Raw genomic sequence first — 17,670 nt, forward strand, 5'->3', positions numbered from 1 at the left:
AAAAGTCTTTATACATTTAGTACCAATGAAGCTTTTCCTGAGTGTTTTTGATTCACGGTTAGGAGAGATGGCTGTAGTCATTGCTCACAGCTCTGTTTGTCTTATCACTAGCCCACTGTCATTGTGGGCTTCCCTGATCCCAGTTATGGGGGTTCCCTAGGAATTCTCACTCCGCTCAGTTCCACTTGGTTGCCTCTGGGTTCGTTACACCCAGAGAGAGATGCTGGCGCTGGGCCTCGATCTTGCTCAGGGCATAGGAGAAGTGATGGCCTCTTGAGCCATCAGCGGCAGTGGCGTGTGCAGCAGGCTGAGGATACCTGGGCAAGTGTCCCAGGTACAGAGTAGAGTAGGGGATGAGGTCCTGTGTTGGGGCAAGGCCGTGCGTCAGGCCGCTCCAGGTGGGTCTGTGTGCCAGTTCCCTGGGATCCTGCCCTGATCCCTGCACCTGGCAGGGCTAGTCTATGACTCCGTAATGCTGAAGCACCAGTGCTCCTGTGGAGACAACAGCCGGCACCCAGAGCACGCTGGCCGCATCCAGAGCATCTGGTCCCGGCTGCAGGAGCGTGGCCTCCGAAGCCAGTGTGAGGTGAGGGGTGGTGTGGGGCTGCGGCATCAAGGGGTTAGGGCAGGGGAAGGGGAAGTGGGAAGTCCTGGGGCCAGCGGGAGTCCAGGGGCAGCGGAAGCCAGAGGCGAGCAGGGGCTCAGGAGGTCTGTGGGCGCTTGCTTCCTCAGTGTCTCCGGGGCCGGAAGGCCTCCCTAGAGGAGCTGCAGTCCGTGCACTCTGAGCGGCACATGCTCCTCTATGGCACCAACCCACTCAGCCGCCTCAAACTGGACAACGAGAAGCTGTCAGGTAGGGGCTGGCTGGCATCTGGCCCATGTCTCCTAGGGCTCACCCATCTCCCCACCCCTGTGCTCTCTTGGCTCAGCCCTGCCCAGCTGGCCCTTCCATCCTCCTGGATAGCCCCATTCAAGCTTGCTGCCCTTGTCCCTCTGCTGCCCACGTCCGCCTCCCTGTACTGTTTCTCTCCCTCCATACCCACCCAGCCCTCTCCCCAGAGCCACCCTGACCCTGGCCAGGCCAGAGGCTGAGAGCATCCACACTCATGTGTGCTGGGCCTCTCCCCACAGAGCTCCTGGCACAGCGGATGTTTGTGATGCTGCCCTGTGGTGGGGTTGGGGTAAGTGTGCCCAGGGGTCTTCAGTGGGCATTGCCAAGAGCTCTCAGCTCTCCTCCTTTTGGTTCTCCCAGGCCCAGCCCCCACCTGCCTGTTCTCATGGTTCTCTAGACAGGGCAGGCCAGGGGCTTTCCTGCCATGCCTTCTGCTGGCTGGAAGCTCCTTGTGGACAGGTATATCCGGGACCCATCAGTGTCTTGGCATGGAGCCCTGAGCCTTGCATTTAGAAGGAACTTGGTAGATGCTCAGTGAATACAAAAGAGCAGGGCCAAGCTTGGAACTTGGGATTGTGTCCTCCATAAGACCCCTGTGGTCAGGCTTTGGCCGTTCCACGCTGGCCCCCAGGCTGCTTTGGCTGCCCTGGAGTTGGCCTGGTTCCCAGACCTTGAACTGGCTGCCATGGTGGTGCTCCCTGTGTCCTCGGAGACCCAAACATTTTCCTGCCTAGCCTTCTGGGCCCCTGGCTTTGTTTCCTCACTCCTCACTGGTTGGGGGCTTGCTGCCCTCTCTGGCACAGCTCCCCCTGCCAAAGGAGGTCCCTCCAGGGAATAGGCATGGCGTGTGGAAGCAGGGGATGGAGGCTGAGCTCAGGAGGGAAAGTGGGAGTTCTAGTGGGGGGCTGTTTGGGAGCCAGTCAGTGCCCTGTTCACAACTTCCCATTTCTTGCCACTTTCTGGTTTTTCCAACTGTTGTTGCTTCTGTTTTCTCCTCCCTCCTCTCCCTCTCTGTCCTCTCTTTCTCTCTCTCTCCAGCCTCTTGCGACTCTCTCTGCCTTCCTCGCCTCTCTTGGTCCGCCTCGCCCTCCCCATCTCCCCATCATGCCCCCCGGCCCCTCCCTAGCCTTGAGGCCCAGGGACTGGGTTTGGGGGGCCTCCCAGCCTGGGCTAGGGGCCCTGAGTGGAAGACAGTGGTGCAGACGGCCCCTCCAGCTCCGACCGTCCCGCAGGGCCTGAGCAGACTCAGCTGGGGCTTAAAACCCCCTCCAGGCCCAAACCCCAATCCCGCCCAGGTAACGCCATGCCCCCTCCCCTGACCGGAGGCAGGTGTGATGCTGCCGGCAGGTGCTGGCCACAGATGGGCTGGTGCTGGCACTCACACCGGGAAGGAGCAGTCCTGTGGGGTTTGGGGGACAGGAGGCCTTGCCTTTGGGCGGTGGGGCACTGGGGAGGCAGCACCGTCTGTCCAGCTCCCTGCCCCTGGGGTTCTGGCCATGGGGTGGGTACTGCCCACTGGGCACTGGCTCCTGTGGGAAGCCTTGGATGATGCGGGCTCTGACTCTGGCCCCCACAGGTGGACACCGACACCATCTGGAATGAGCTACATTCTTCCAATGCAGCCCGTTGGGCTGCTGGCAGTGTCACTGACCTCGCCTTCAAAGTGGCTTCCCGGGAGCTCAAGGTAGGGAGGGGGTTTGGATTGAAGGCAGGCAGATCATGGAGGCTGCACAGGACAGGGCAGTGGGGGCGAGGCCCTGAACCCAAGCCCTGTCATTCCTCTTAGGTACTGCTACAGGGTTTGGGAGGGGAAATCAAAGACTCTAGGAGCCAGGATGCAATTTGAGCCCAGGTGAATCCAGCTATGTTCCCGAATCCATTCTCTTAGAAGCACAGGGTCCTGATCATCCAGATCATTTAAGACCCTGTTGGCTGTGGGCAAGACAGTCTGTCTCTCCAAACCTCACGCTGCAGCCATTGGTTCTTTCCAAGGCTCAGACACTACAGAGAGGATTGTGGCCATGCCTGTGCGGTCTGTGTGCTCTGCGCCAGGCACCTATGGGGACTTGTCCTCAGGTACACAAGCGCGTGCACACACACACACACACACGTGCTGTCTGTGGGCTTGCTGCCCCAGGTGGTCACAGTATCCTTAGAGGCAGTGCTCCTTGACAGCCCTTGTTTTAAAATCCTGGTTCATTGTTCACAAGCAGGCACTTGGGATCAAGTTGCTAAATCACCTAAAGTCTGGATTTCTCCTCATTTGTAAATTGGAGATGAGAATAGTGCTTGTCCTATGACATTATGAGGATGGCATCGAGCATTCATAAAGCTCTTAGCACAGGCCAGGCGTGTGGTCCTTAGTTAATAGCCAGTAGCTGTCAATGCCAAGTGATGATAGCTAGGACACACCAGACAGTCTAAAAGCAGTGTCCAGCCTAAAAGCAGTGATGACCCAGCCTGGGAGCCGAGGCCTGGATACTTTCAGACATGCTGGCAGTGGCTGACCTGCTCCCCATCTCAGAGGAGGGCCCTGGAGCTGTGTGCAGGCTTGTGCAGACATGGGTCACGAGCTGGCTGTTAGATGGGTATGTGTTCTTTTGGTTTTCAGAATGGCTTTGCTGTGGTGCGGCCCCCAGGACATCACGCAGATCATTCCACGGCCATGTAAGGCCTGGGGAGGCCCGGGGGGGTGAGGTAGGGACAGGTCCCCAGAGCCTTGCTGTAGGCTGGACCGAGCCAGGGGCTGGAAGGAGAGGAGGTTGGAGTTGTAGGGGGTATAGGCAGGGAATGGGCTGGCAGAACCCTCTCCTTCTCCCAGGGGCTTCTGCTTCTTCAACTCAGTGGCCATTGCCTGCCGGCAGCTGCAACAACAAGGCAAGGCGAGCAAGATCCTCATCGTAGACTGGGTAGGTCCTGCTTCCTGGTACCCACAGATCTGCGGGCTCTGTGAAAAGAGCCCTGGGCCTGCTACTAGAGACACCTCTGCATGTCTTCATTCTGCATTACTTCCCCAAGTGTCAGTTTCCCCTTGTGCAAAATTTGAAGGCCCCCACATCACAGAGTTATTGGGAGGCCCAGAGCAAGTGATGTGTGTGGGAAGGTCTAAGGACTTCCACATTTCATTTTGAGCGTTGTCTCCTGACTTCCATTGGTAAGTTTTGCATTTCCCCTACATGTAGGTTGTCAGTGCCAGCTAGTCAATTACTTGGGACTACTCAACCATGTGGCTCTAGGAACCACAGTTTCTTGCCCTCAGTGTAAGGTCCTGATCCTCAGAATTGTCAGTGACCTTGAACCCCTTCTAACATGTCCTGGCATCCATTGCTCTGCTTTTGGATCTTTCCTGATTCACTGCCTCCTACCCTGTACAGGATGTTCACCATGGCAACGGCACCCAGCAAACCTTTTACCAGGACCCGAGTGTGCTCTACATCTCCCTGCACCGCCATGATGATGGCAACTTCTTCCCTGGCAGTGGGGCGGTGGATGAGGTAATCACAGTGGGTCCACATCTTCTAGCTCTGTTGACTCTCCAACACTCACTCTGCCCCTGCACAAGCTGTGGCAATCCTGGGAAACTGCTTAGTCTCTCCAACCTGTTTCTCCATCTGGAAATAGGATGGAAACTGGCTAAACTGGTCTTTCAGCCCTAGTACCTTGGGGCTCTGCTTTCCTCATGTCTCTCTTGCATCTGCTTTTCCAGGTTGGAGCCGGCAGTGGTGAGGGCTTCAATGTCAATGTGGCCTGGGCTGGAGGCCTAGACCCTCCCATGGGGGATCCAGAATACCTGGCTGCGTTCAGGTAAGTTCCCAGCCCTGCTCTTCCCCCTTTTCCTAGAACACCAGGTTGGAGGTGATCAGTGGGCATGCCAGCCTGTCCTCACCTAATTACTTGACATGGTAAGCCAGCCTCAAAGGGAAGACAGGACACATAAGGATAGGATCGTTAATAAAGTCTCACATGACCAAGAGCCAATATCAGAGAGAGTGCTGGGAACCAGGAGGGTGGAGTCCGCAGGACTCAGAAGACACAGAAGACACAGAAGGCTACCTGGGGCAAGGAGGAGAAACTTCAGTTGTCCTTAAGTGATGTCCATACTGGGGAGGTTACTCTGAAAGAAGGGCTTTAGGCCCTGTACAGGAGCCCTTTCCTACTTTACTCTGGCTGGTCCTTGTACTGCAGTTGGAAAAGGGAGCCTGGCAGCAAATCTGGAAACCCTTTTCTGGAGATATTCTCCATTAGAGCTAATACAAGAGTTCCTGGCATCTGTGTCCAGAACCTAGGGCTTTGAAGAACACCAAAGTGGACCCCAGAGTTGGATCAAGGCTAGAGAGAAGTAGCTGTTGGGGACCTACAGAGGGAGAGGATGAAAGAATGGGACTTGGAGGCCCAGGACCTCAGGGGGTCTAGTGGGCCTGGTCAGCTCTTTGGTGGCAAATGAGGTGAGCCAACCACGTCTAATCCCTAAGTTTTAGTGGAAAGAGACTAGCTCAGCTGGCTATCAGATTGCCCCTTCCCCGCCCCCCACAGACACCCCCACCCACACACATAGGCCCATATGCACACAGACAACTCCACCTCATCCCCTCTGGTGCCCCACCTTTGCCTCCTTTCTGCCTCTTGCTGGCTAAATTCCTTGGGTGGCTGAATCCTCACGTTGTATATACCAAGGACATGAGTGGCCAGCCAAGGTCAAGGTGTTCAGAGAGATCCACTAGCCCTTGCTGGTAGATTGGGTGGCTTGGAGTCCTAAGAGTAGGGTGCCCTCAGTAAAGTTGGCAAGCATTAGTTGGCACAGACAGGGGCCCCTGGCCTCTGCCCAGGAGCTCTGCACCAGGTACTGGGCCCAGTGTGGTAAGTCCTCTCTCCTTGCAACCTTCTAGGATAGTTGTGATGCCCATCGCCCAAGAGTTCTCTCCTGATCTGGTCCTGGTGTCAGCTGGGTTTGATGCTGCTGAGGGTCACCCAGCCCCACTGGGTGGCTACCATGTTTCTGCCAAATGTAAGGAGGCCCCGACTGAGGAAGAGATGTAGGAAATGTGGGGGGTGGGCGGGTACCATCACAATCTGAAAGGGAAGGCAGCAGTGGCCAGCCCAGGGCTGTGTGAGGACTAGAGTATGGCAATTGGCTCTAGAATCTCTGTGGTCTTGACCAGCACAGCCAGGCCCAGGTCATTTCACCACACCAAGCAAGTCAGGGCCCTGGGAACGTATGTCCAACAAATGGAACCTGTGCCACAGAACTCCCTACCCCAATCGTGTAGTTTCCAGGCTGGCCTGGCCATTCCTCCCGAAGGGGAACAGGGAGAAGCAGCACTGTCTGAACAGTGGGCCACTGGGCCTAGCCACAAAGGAGAGGTGGGGAGCCTAGTGAAAAAGATTATGGTGGAGTCCACAGCCTGGGTACAAGACTCAGCGCTGCCACTTCTAGCTGTGGGGCCTTGTACATGTCTCTTAACCTCTGTGGGCTTTGAGCAAGGGACACCTAGTGGGTTTGGTGTGGAATTCCACGTGAGAGCATGTTACCTTTGAATAATGATTTATAAGGGAGGAAGCAAGCAGGAAAACCACAGAGCTAGGGATTGGGTCCACCTCTCCCACCCTCCACATTCCTATTTCTCCCCATCCAACCTTCCAGGTTTTGGGTACATGACACAGCAGCTGATGAACTTGGCAGGAGGTGCAGTGGTGCTGGCCTTGGAGGGTGGCCATGACCTCACAGCCATCTGTGATGCCTCTGAGGCCTGTGTGGCTGCTCTTCTGGGCAACAAGGTAAGATACTTCCACCTGCCTTGTTTCTATGAGACAAGCGAGCTTAGCTCTTACAGGACTGCCCCAAGAGTGAACGGAGGAGCTGGGATAGGGCAGAGGAATGAGGTCAGCACAGCTCAGGTCCATGGCCAGTCTCCTGACCTGGGCAGAGCCAGCAGCACGTACCTGTTTGGGTTCAGAAGGCAAGGTCCTTGCAGGGCAGAGAGCTGGGCCTATGGTTCTTTAGGGGGGAAGGTAACTAATGGATTGATTTTGTAGGTGGACCCCCTTTCAGATGAAAGCTGGAAACAAAAACCAAACCTCAATGCCATCCGCTCTCTCGAAGCTGTGATCCGGGTGCACAGTGAGTGTGCAGATAAATCTCCTGTGGGCCCACACATGGCAGAACCTCAGGTCCACCACCCCTAGTGACTAGGTTCCAGGGATTCCTATGCCAGCCACGCCAGGGGAACTGCTACTGGTCTGCAGTCGAATTTCTGTGTATTGCCACAGCAGCAATGGTGGGCAGCCCCGCATGACTGGGTAACGTGAGTCCTCCAGGTTGGCCCAGTAGAGCCACAGCCCTACACTGGGGACACACCAACAGGAAGACTTAGGCCTTGTTTACCAAAAGGTCTTGTTCCCATTCCTCCCTTCAGTCCTGGCCACAGGGTGCTTGGGAGCTCTGCTTCCTAAAGGGCTGGGTCTTAAAATAGCCCCCACATTTGGAAAGCATTTTAAAGTTTCAACTTCAACATCGTATCTATTGAGCAAGACCTGTGATCTGTGCTAGGGATATAAGAATGAATAAGAGATTCTCTACATCAAGAGCTGGTTGGGGAGGTGGCCTGTGATGGAGCCCTCCCACGCACCAGGATCTGTGTTGGGATGCTCCAGGCATGGCAGCCAGCAGGGTGAGTGCTCCTGTGGTCCAGAGGGGCCACGTGGGGCAGCCACGATAATTATGAGCCCCAGGGCTGTGTTCTGTCACCTCCACACTCTCCCTTAGTTGGGGGCCTGGGCACTAGTGGGGGCTGCACGATACCCTGTGCCCAGCAGGCCAGGGCTCAGGGTATGTGTGGTAAGTGTGACAGACCCTGCCTAGCAGCAGTGGGCCCTACAGGCACTCTCAGGATCCCAGCACACGTAAGGGAGTGGTCAGAGGTGGCCTTTCAGCCAAAGGGGATGATAAAAAGGCTCAGGCACCCATAAAGACACCCCCTCATAGCCAGGTTGAACCTGCTGTGTTCACCCTTTGGGCTGTGAGGTCAGGGTTGTATTGAGGATAGGGGTAGGAAGGAACACCGACCCCATGCTGAGGACACACTCCTTATTCTTGGGTGAAAGGTAGCTGGGCTTGTTCTCCCCTACATTCTGACCCAGCTTCTTGCTCCAGGTAAATACTGGGGCTGCATGCAGCACCTGGCCTCCTCTCCAGATCTCTGGGCATCCAGGGTACCAGGGGCTGATGAAGAAGTAGAGGCTGTGACTGCACTGGCATCCCTCTCTGTGGGCATCCTGGCTGAAGACAGGTAATGCCAGACCCCTGGACCATGCCATGGCCTCTACCCGCTTGAATCCTTTCTATTTGAAGAAGCTCCTAGAACCCCCTTGCAGCCCCCTGAGCCACTCTGGCTTTGTAACCATGGCTGGGAGGGAAGCTCCAAGGCCCTGCCTGTAGCATCCACACTTGGTCCCTCCCCTAGGCCCTCAGAGCAACTGGTGGAAGAGGAAGAACCGATGAATCTCTGAGGCCTTGGAACAAATCAGCCCACCCACCTTGCCCTTCGGACACAGCTCTCTCCAAGCCTCTACCACCAGCCCCATTCCTGGGTCTTCAGTGATCATGTGGGCAGGTAGTTGGGGCCAGAGAACAGCCTGCCTTAACAGTCAACCCACCCAGGGAGCTTGAGAAGGCCCCTGGGCCTAGGATGGGTCAAAGGTGGAGTAGAGAGGACCCTGAGAGGAGGCAGGCTGGGTACCAGCCCCAGCAGGGCTCACTCAAGAACAGAGGGAGCCCCCCTGGAGTCTGGGCCCCCAGCTGTGGCCTCCATCCCTCAGGACTGCACAGAGGAGGACTGGCTCGGGATGGCCCATCCTTAACCACTATTCTTGGCTCTGCAGACCCCAGACTTTGCACACAGCCCCAGGCTCCATGCAGAAATGTGAACTTGGCCTCAGCCAGGGTGGCCCTTCCTAGGTGCTGCAGGCTGGCTGGGAGGGGAGGGGGGTTCCCTACTCCTGAGTGCGGAGGCAGTCATTCCCTCTGACGCCTCGAAGTTTGCTGGGCCACTGGGTTCTGACAGCCTCTCTGAGATGCTGAGAGCCGTCATCTGCAGCCTCCCATCTGGTTTCTGCCCCCACCAGAGGCCACCTGGTGTCAACCATCTCAATTCCCTGGTGGGGCAGACAGGTGCTCTCAGAGTCCTGCGCTTCCTGATCCAATGGTGGCAAACCTTCATCTCCCCTCAGAAGCACAGCATGACCCCCAGGGAACCCCTCAGTCACTGCCATTTCCGTGAGCCTCTTTTCTGGGGTCTCTCCATCCCTGCTCTGTCTCCTGCCTCACATAGGACTAGCTTGGCTGAGGGGAAGAGGGTGGGAAAGTAGACACAGAAATGGGGGAGGGGAGATTGCCCTGGCAAAGTTTTCAAGGCTCTTGGGGTCCCTTCCTGGGGCTAAGAAGGAAAGTATTGTGTATATGTGTATGTATGAATGAGTGTATGTGTGTGTGTGTGTGTGTGTTCCCCAGGACCCACAGTACCTTGTGTATGTATGCATGTTTTTGTAAAAAAGAAAAAAAAATGGAAAAAAATCTGAATAATAAATGTTTTATTTGCTTTAATGTCTGGGAAAGGGCCTCCTGCATATGAGTGGTGTGCTATCAGAGGGTGAGCCCACAGCACAGGGCTGAGGGGGAACAGGGTCTGGCAGGGCTCAGGGCCCCTCCAGCCCTTACCCTTCCTTGCATGGCTGCCACTATGAACTCAGTGTTGCTGTCCCACCCTGCTGAGAGAAAGAGGGGACAGCCCTGGGGTGAACCCACAGAAGGCGGGCCCTGCTGGGACATAGGTCTGATGCAGCTTGCCAAGGTCTGTCTCCCAAAGGCTCATGAAGCAGACACACCTGAGTTTAAATCCCAGCTGGGAGCTCAGCTAAGTCCGACACCTCCCGGAGCTTCTGTTTATCAGTAAAAAGTGCCAGAATTAGATATTGTTTCTGGCTCCTTCCTGCTTGAATACACTGAGGCTTCTTAAGCATACACTGAGCTAGGATGAAAGAATGGGAGAGGCAACAAGCCAGGACAAGCCCATGCTGGGTTACCAGAGGGAGGCCCCGGCACTACCAGCACCTGCCCTTCTGGCCCCAAGCCCAGAGCAGCCTGGTAAGAGTGGAGGGAAGACAAGCTCGGCCCTTTCCCATCGGCCTCATTCTTGCAGGTGGAGAGCAACTCTGCAGGGCCGGCAGAGGCTGCACCTTGGGCATCCTTGCCTGGCTGGGGTGGAGGGGTGCTAGGACAGCTGAGCTGTGGTTCTCCTATGCCTAGAAGGTGAGAGTCATAGATCCCCCAAGCTGGAGACGCTGCCCCTGCCCCTGCCCCCCAGAACAAAGCTTTGGAGAACAGTTTTCTCAGGTTGCTAGAGAACTATGCCACCATCTCTCCCCACCCATCACTCCCACCACACCCCTGACCCCACTGCCAAAATGCCCACCCACAGGAAACAACCAGAGGCGGTCAGATATAAATGACTGCTGTATTTCTGCTAAAGTGACAGTGACACAAATAAGGCAGAGAACTGGGTGGAAAAGGAGTAAATGTGCAGAATGCAACCTAACATACATGTAAAGATACATGTACGGGGAGCCCTTCCTCCGAGCGAGGTGAGCCTGCAGGCCAGCATGTGGGCAGTTAGAAGAGGGCAGTGAGTAGGGTGGGAGCAGGATGCCAGGGACAGTGAAGAGGTGCAGGGCTGACAGGGAAAGAGTACCCATAGGGCTCCTTTGGTGGGGCAGAGGCACACGGCCCTTCGTTTCCTCATTTGCAGAACCCTGCTCTGGACTGTGTAGATGTGTGTGACAGAGGAATGGCAGCTGGCTGGAACACACTCATGGGAGACCAGCTCTGGTAGAAGGGTGGGGGCAGGGGTGCTGAACTGTCCACTCAGCCCCCAGGCCTTGGGGAATGTCACCTAAGACTGATGACACCTAAACCGGACCCGCCCCAGAGACAACAGGTTGGGGGTGCTGAGGACTTGGGGTGGAGGGTCTCTAGCAAAGATTTCTCATTTGACCTGAGTGCCCAGCTTCCCAGCCCAGCCTCAGCAAGAGCCTGGGCAGCAGGGCGCAGACCACCCGCTCCTGCACAGATCAAGGCCTCACCACCAGACCCCTGAACCCCCTGACTTTGTTGCCCAGGCCCTACTTACAAAGATTTCTCACTGAGTGCTAAGAAAATAGATCAGTGTGGAAAGGGCTGAAGCTGCCCTCCAGCCAGGCCGATGGGCAACACAGATGGACACCGTTTCCACTGCACCCGAAAGGGGATCAGACAGATTCCTGGGAAACCACACCTGTCCAGCTGTGTATTTTCTTCCCACAGTTCTGGGGTCTCCAGGGGCTGGGAGCAGGCCCATGGCATGTCTCAGAGGCTAAGTTCAGGTCCTGAGGACCCCAGGCCACAGTGACCTTACTCCCTGGGTCAGAAGTCACTCAGGATGCTGATGTCGGCAAAGTCCGCCCGGTAGCGGTGGGCATAGAGGCTGAGCAGGAAGGCCCACTTGAAGGAAATGAAGCTCCAGACACAGGACAGGTAGTAGCTGGTGGGGTCTGTGAAGCCTGCAGTGGAAGAGGAGCCCCATGGTGATTTGAGGGCCCTGCCCACAGGAAAACAGCAGGCCACCCACCACACCACTGAATCCCTGCAGAAAAGCCAGAGTGCTGGAGGTCAGAGAACTCCAGGGTATGCAGGCGGGAACTGTGGGCATGGCACAAGGTCAGGGCTGGTGTGTTATCATCCACATGGCTTTTGTGACACGTACTCCAGGATGCTCACAACACGCTATTTGGCATCACTACCCATGGGGTAGAGGGAGGGGCCTCTAGCTACTTCCTGTCCTAGCCACTAGAGGGCACCCCCTTCCAGAGCTGGGCAGAGATTAAAAGGTACCCATCACTCACTCTGGGTCACCTTGTACAGGCCACACACTGTGCCCAACACGTCACATTAGGCCCACTGACTCCCCATCCCAAAGGGCTGGGGGCTGTCATTCTCCCCACTCTAAGCTAAGAAAACCCAGGGATGGGGAAGTTAAGCAAGCTGCCCAGTCTCCAGGTCATCGGCTGGACAGGACTGGAACTGTGGGACACCACCCCTCCCCACCCTCTGCTGCCCCAGGATGGCACTCACTCTGGTGCTGGGTGATGGCCAATGTGAGGAAGGTGCAGAAGGCAGCGATGGACACGGCTGAGAAGAGCACGCCCACGAAGAAGAAGCCACGCAGCCCCTTGAGCCAGGTCCTCCAGTAATCCTGCATGTACATCACGTGCGTCACCAGGGCCCACAGCGCCAGCACACCTGAGGGGACAGATCTGTGGGCAGGACCCAGACTACCACCTGACACAGTGTAGCCCCCCTCACCCAGCTTTCTCCAAGTCACTTGGAATCCCAGGGTCCTTCAGGCCCACTGGGCCACACCTATTTGCATAATAATACTAAGATTAGCCTTTGTTGCTCCCATCCCTCCTGACTGGAGTTTTTCCTGGAGTGTGATGTCATTGACTTGACTTGCCCCCCCGTTTCCCTGCCTCTCAGGATTGGAGGCCACTACCTCCAACTCTCAGGATTTAGCCAAGCTGTCGGGCAGCAGGGTTCTTCCCAGATTTTCTGCATTGGTCTTGCAAGATGAACAAACTCTGCACCCAACTCTTGCTCTTGGCTCGGCCTCATTCCCTTCAGTTTGCAGCAAGGGCAGGCCCAGAACCCTGGAACGTTCCCTCCGCCTACCCTTTGGGCTTGGTCAGGGACTTCCCCTATGATGCCAGCTGCTACTCAGCCAATACAACAGAACACAAAACAATGCTCTGTGCCAGGCAGTGCCTGATAGTGAGGCCCCAAGAGTGGCACAGATATCAGTTCCACTGGCAAGGGTCTGGAGCAGGGCTGCGCTTTCAGAAAAGAGAAATGAGGAAAGAGAAAGACAGCTGCAAGCTCCCAGTGGCTGGCCCCAGGTGTAGTCCTACAGCTGCCACATCCCAAGTGGCAAGAGACCTTTCCTTTTTGGTGATTCTCATATTATTTATTTATTTACTTATTTTTCCTCATTGAGTTTATTGGTACATTTTAGGTAACAGTACAGTTACATTCATCATGGGGATCTTGTACCTTTACATGACAGGTCTTGGTTCTCCTTTTTTTTTCCCCTTGTCCCTGCCCTCCCTTCACTCCCTCCTCCCCTCCCCATTTACAAACACTTTATTTCCATTTTTTCATTTTCTCCTATTTTTTTCTTTTCCCTTATTGCCTTTCCCCTACCCAAGAGACCTTTCAAAAAGGCATCAGTACAGACTGCATGCACAGGGGTTTCCGAAGGCACGGAGGCCTCCAAAACGTTTGCAAAAAGGACAGACATCTGACTGAAAATGGTTCCCTCTGGGAAGGGACAGGAAAGTTGGTGGGGATTGTGGGGAGTACTTTGATGGAATCGATGCCATTTTTATTTCTTAGGCTGGGCAGTAAGTGTAAGGACAGTCATTAAATTGTCTATCCTTTTTTACACACCTCAACTATGTCCCAAGTCTTTAAAAGTCAGGGAGAAAAAGGGCAGGGGGAAAGTAGACATTAGGCAGCTACTACGTGCTGGTGACCAGTTCAATTTTTATAATTTGGGCACCTAATGAGGGACAAAAATCCATGAGACTGCAAACCAGAAAAGCTGGGGCCCAGTGCTGCTGTGCCCCACAGTCTAGGTGCTTCCACATCTACAAATGGGTGATTGCTGAGGTCCTGCCGTCTGGATAACTGGGGGCCCCAGAGCTTCCCCACCACCCTGCGTTTGATCTCACACATTCTCAGCTTGGCCCCATGTGGTCTCTCCAGCCCTGAGATGGGATGTGGCCAGGACAAACACGACTCCCTCCCAACCCACCTAGGCAGGGCCCTGAAGCAGGCCAGAGGGGGACAGAATATAATCTCATGGCATCTGCTTCTGCTTCACCTTACATAATCTAGTGAGTGGTCCCCAAGCTTCTTGGCACCAGATGCCAGTTTCAAAGAAGACAATTTTTCCATGGACCAGTGTGCGTATGTGTGTGTGTGGGGGGGTGTTGGGGTCATTCAAGCACCTTACATTTATTATACACTTTATTATTGTTACATTAGATTCTCATAAGGAGTGCAAACCTAGATAGCTCCGATGTGGGCAGTTCACGGGAGGGCTGGGAGTCCTGTGAGAATCAGATGCCCTGCTGATCTGACAAGAGGTGGTGCTTAGGAGGCAGAGCGTAGCTGGTAACGTAAATGCCATAAAGCTATTTTGCCCATTCCTCACAGGCCAAGGACCAGCATGGGTCTGTGGCCCTGGGGTAGGAGCTCCCCATCTAGATTTTATGCCAGCCACCTGCCCCAGAAGTCTTTCCCAGTCAGTCATCTTGCAGGCATCTGAAGCTTTCACTTGGGAGGGTTGTTTGGTTTCTTTCTGTTTTGAAGGGTTGGGGTGCAGAGAATTGAACTCAGGACCTTGACCATGCTAAGTGCATACATACTCCTGACATACACTCCCAAGCCTATTTGGTTTCTTATAGGCCCTAAGCTTATTGTCACTAAGCACATTCACAAACAGTCAGATGGGCACCTACCTGGGACAAGCTCTTTCACCCTCCCCGCCCCTGCCACTTGGGCTGCAGCAGACAAGCTCTAAGATCCTTCCCATTCAAAGATTCTGAAAGCCAGCTAAGGGGCAAATAAGGAGGTCAGAACCATTCCTCTGTGACTCAGCAATCTGAGGGTTGGGAAATGTTGAAATAGGGGCCTGGAAGGATGCCATCCCTTAGCCTCCGGCCATGACCCAGGGGTTCCCCCCAAACTCCCACTCTCTCATCTTCCAAAAGGACTACAAGCAGGAGGAAAAAGACAGTGCTTCCAGTCCCAGTTCCTTGTTAATAAGCAGGTACAACTTCACCCACCTGGCACCTGCCCCCTACCCTGCTCCCAGTCCCACTACACAGGCCCTCCTCCAGACAAACGCATACCAGTCTGGAGCAGGCTTGCTTCCCCTACCCCAGCTCTCACAACTTTCCTGAGCACAAACCTCCCCACAAGTCTCCCCAAGTGGTCACTGAGGAGGTGGCAACCCTCCCTGGTCCCATCCCACGTCTTAGGCCAGAGGCAACTGCCCCTTGGCCCTGCACTCCTCCCTAGGATGCTCTGGAACTCCAGGAAGTCTGATCTGCACAGATTGGGGTCCCAGCCCCACCTTGGTACAAGCCACGTCAACCTCACCACGTCAACCTTGCCATCACTCTATTCTACCTGCTTCAAGAAGCAGGGCCTCTGTCTGACCTCTGGGCGCAAAATTGGTCAGTTAAAGCGTACCCATTAGCTTGGCTGGGGGTTGAGAGGCCCAGGAGAAGCCACAGGGCAGAGACAAGAACCTGTACTGGGACTCCTCTCCATCTGCACACCCCAGCCCTCTCCCCCTGCTCTGGGCAGAAGAGAAGCCCAAAGCCTCAAGACTCCACTCAGGTGGAAAGGACACGGAGCTGTCTAAACTCCTGGGCAACTTTTCTACTCTTTTTCTCTTGCCTCTGAGACCCAGAGCAAGCATGTGTTTTGCTATGGTTCCCACAGCACAGCCAGAGTGGGTAGGTCCAACACAGCCTTCCCATGAAACCAGCCTTTCTCTGCCACTTCTTCCTTGAAGGAATCAGGATGACTGAAGGTGTCACCATCCCAAATGCTCTGCCTACTGTGCCCAGGGGCGCAATGGCTCACCCTGCCCCAGAAGCCTGAGAAGTCCTGCCTGGCCCCACACAGAGGGACAAACACCCTGGGGCTGCCCTCCAGTGACTCAGCAATCTTTGGGGCACAAGATGCTGAGTCAGAAGTACTATGCTCACAAGTCAGAAACCTGCTGACACTTCACCCCAAAAGAGGAAGAAAGCTAGATGGCTGCAGACCTCTCAAAACACACTTAGGCAAGAGGGTATGTGGCCCTCGCCTGACAAACCCTCCCCCCCTGCCCCTCTATCATCAAGAAGTTGTGACTTCCACAGCTATCTCTGGTTGCCAAAGATCAAACCAGTGCTCTCTCCTGGAAGACAGCTCCACAGCTGGCCTGGCTCACAGTCCCGGGGGAAGACTGGGACGAGGGAAGAGAGCAGAGTCTGGGTCAGAGGGATGCCCAGGCCACTCCCTGGACTTCACCCCCTAGCCTTTTCCACAGCCTTGGGGGCTGGGACATGAACACTTCAGGGAGTGGACAGTCACACCACATCCCAGATGTGGAGTACAGGTAGACATGTATTTGGGTGGCATCTCCTCCCATTTCTTCCCTGTGAGGAAACTGAGGCCCAGGAGGCACTGCATGCTCGGCTAGGTAGGGCTCACCTCCATTCTCACTGGGCCAGGCCCTTAACACACACACAGCTCTGACCCCAGGGACGGCCTGCCCTCCTTCCTCCCCACCACCCACCTCTTATCTCAGGCCTCAACAATGCAGCCATGGTGCCAGCTGTGCCTTGCAAAGGGGAGAGCAGCAGGGCCAACAGGAATATGGGTGGGAGTGCAGGCTGAGAAGAGATAGTGGGCTGCCCAAGAGGGCCCAGGAGCCCACAAGGCCATTCTGTCCAGGGAATTCACCCTCCCCTTCTTGGTGACCCAGTGTCTCCTTTGGTATGGTTTAGGCTGGGGCCATCCATGCTCCTCTCACAAGGCAGAAGCCCTACCTGTGTTCCTTCTCAACCCAAAATTGGTGCTCAGTAAGCTCAACAGCAATGAGTAAATTAGTTATTTTTAGTTATCCCATTTAAAGATATTTGGGCAGAGGACTTGGTAATGGAATAAGATCATCATGTAAAAAAGCACTTTCTTGGGCTGGGGATTTAGCTCAGCGGTGCTGCCACCTGCCTCCCAAGTGCAAGGTCCTGAGTCTGATACCTGGTTCCAATAAATAAATAAATAAAAATAAAAAGCACTATCTTTATAAATACTTTTTTCCAATGTGCTTTCCCACACATATTATTTCATGTAGCTGCTATAACCCTGTGCAAATAATTTCAGTACTCTAAGCCCCAGTTTTTCTTCTCATTTTTGTAAAATGGACACAATCATTGCCTGATTCATAGAGCTAAGGTAATGATCTGATGATATAATAGATGCTGAATACTCAACACAGTGCCTGACACAAAGAAAGCATTAAAAAAAAAAAAAGCTTTAAGGACTGGGGATGTAGCTCAGTGGCACTGCACCTGCCTGGCAAGCTCGAGGCCCAGAGTTCAAGTACCAGTACTGAAAAAAAAGGCATTAATAAAAGTAAAAAGAAATACTATTTTTAGTTTTCATGTCAATTTCATGGCATATAATAAATTAAATCTCTTACCCAGTTTTGCACACTAGGTTCAGAGCAAGGGAGAAAGGGTGAGCACTGGGCTTCCCCCACCACATGCCCCGAACACCTGCTTTTCTCCCTAGTACGCAGAGAGGGGTGGGCTGAGGTCTGGCCGACTTAGCAGAGGAACCGCAATAGACCGGTGGCAAGGAAGTCCCAGGGTGGGTGGGAAGAGGACGCCCAGTTAACATTCCTCCCCAGCGCAGCTCTCGGGGTCTCCACTGTGGCTCGCGGGGTGCGCTCATACTGAGGGGAGGCCTGAGTGTCCCCAGCCCTCTTCCTTTTCCCAGTTATCTCCAGAGGCGCTTTAGGAGCAGGGATACCCAGGGCGAGCGCGTGTGAGTGAGGATGAGGAGGGAGAGGACGCGGTGCGGGAGGAGGGAGGGCGGCCCCGGGCGCGGGGACCCATGCGGGACAGCG

General features: G+C 54.9%; 2 protein-coding genes across 5 annotated transcripts in view; one reads left to right on the forward strand and one right to left on the reverse strand.

The window, feature by feature from the left end:
* Hdac7 (histone deacetylase 7) overlaps positions 1 to 9,402 on the forward strand; it is a 37,177-nt gene extending 27,775 nt beyond the window's left edge. For all 4 annotated transcript variants that reach the window (XM_010638337.3, XM_033763569.1, XM_010638338.2 and 1 more), the window contains 13 exons: positions 453 to 586; positions 733 to 853; positions 1,132 to 1,181; positions 2,469 to 2,576; positions 3,504 to 3,559; positions 3,714 to 3,801; positions 4,267 to 4,386; positions 4,599 to 4,696; positions 5,779 to 5,897; positions 6,534 to 6,667; positions 6,926 to 7,010; positions 8,043 to 8,178; positions 8,353 to 9,402. In XM_010638337.3, the coding sequence (XP_010636639.1) occupies positions 453 to 586; positions 733 to 853; positions 1,132 to 1,181; positions 2,469 to 2,576; positions 3,504 to 3,559; positions 3,714 to 3,801; positions 4,267 to 4,386; positions 4,599 to 4,696; positions 5,779 to 5,897; positions 6,534 to 6,667; positions 6,926 to 7,010; positions 8,043 to 8,178; positions 8,353 to 8,398 (1,295 nt within the window). In that variant the 3' untranslated portion in view covers positions 8,399 to 9,402. The remainder of the gene's footprint in view (positions 1 to 452; positions 587 to 732; positions 854 to 1,131; positions 1,182 to 2,468; positions 2,577 to 3,503; positions 3,560 to 3,713; positions 3,802 to 4,266; positions 4,387 to 4,598; positions 4,697 to 5,778; positions 5,898 to 6,533; positions 6,668 to 6,925; positions 7,011 to 8,042; positions 8,179 to 8,352) is intronic.
* A 61-nt stretch (positions 9,403 to 9,463) lies between these two features.
* On the reverse strand, positions 9,464 to 12,948 carry Slc48a1 (solute carrier family 48 member 1). The gene is made up of 3 exons (XM_010638340.3): positions 12,475 to 12,948; positions 12,054 to 12,235; positions 9,464 to 11,482 (listed from the first exon to the last, which is right to left on the reverse strand). The coding sequence occupies exons 1-3, from the start codon at positions 12,591 to 12,593 to the stop codon at positions 11,346 to 11,348; spliced, it is 438 nt and encodes a 145-aa protein (XP_010636642.2). The 5' UTR covers positions 12,594 to 12,948; the 3' UTR covers positions 9,464 to 11,345.
* Between the last annotated feature and the right edge of the window lie 4,722 nt (positions 12,949 to 17,670).

Source organism: Fukomys damarensis, unplaced genomic scaffold, assembly GCF_012274545.1.
Source record: "Fukomys damarensis isolate Sample0158 unplaced genomic scaffold, DMR_v1.0_HiC HiC_scaffold_15, whole genome shotgun sequence".
NCBI classification, from domain to species: domain Eukaryota; kingdom Metazoa; phylum Chordata; class Mammalia; order Rodentia; family Bathyergidae; genus Fukomys; species Fukomys damarensis.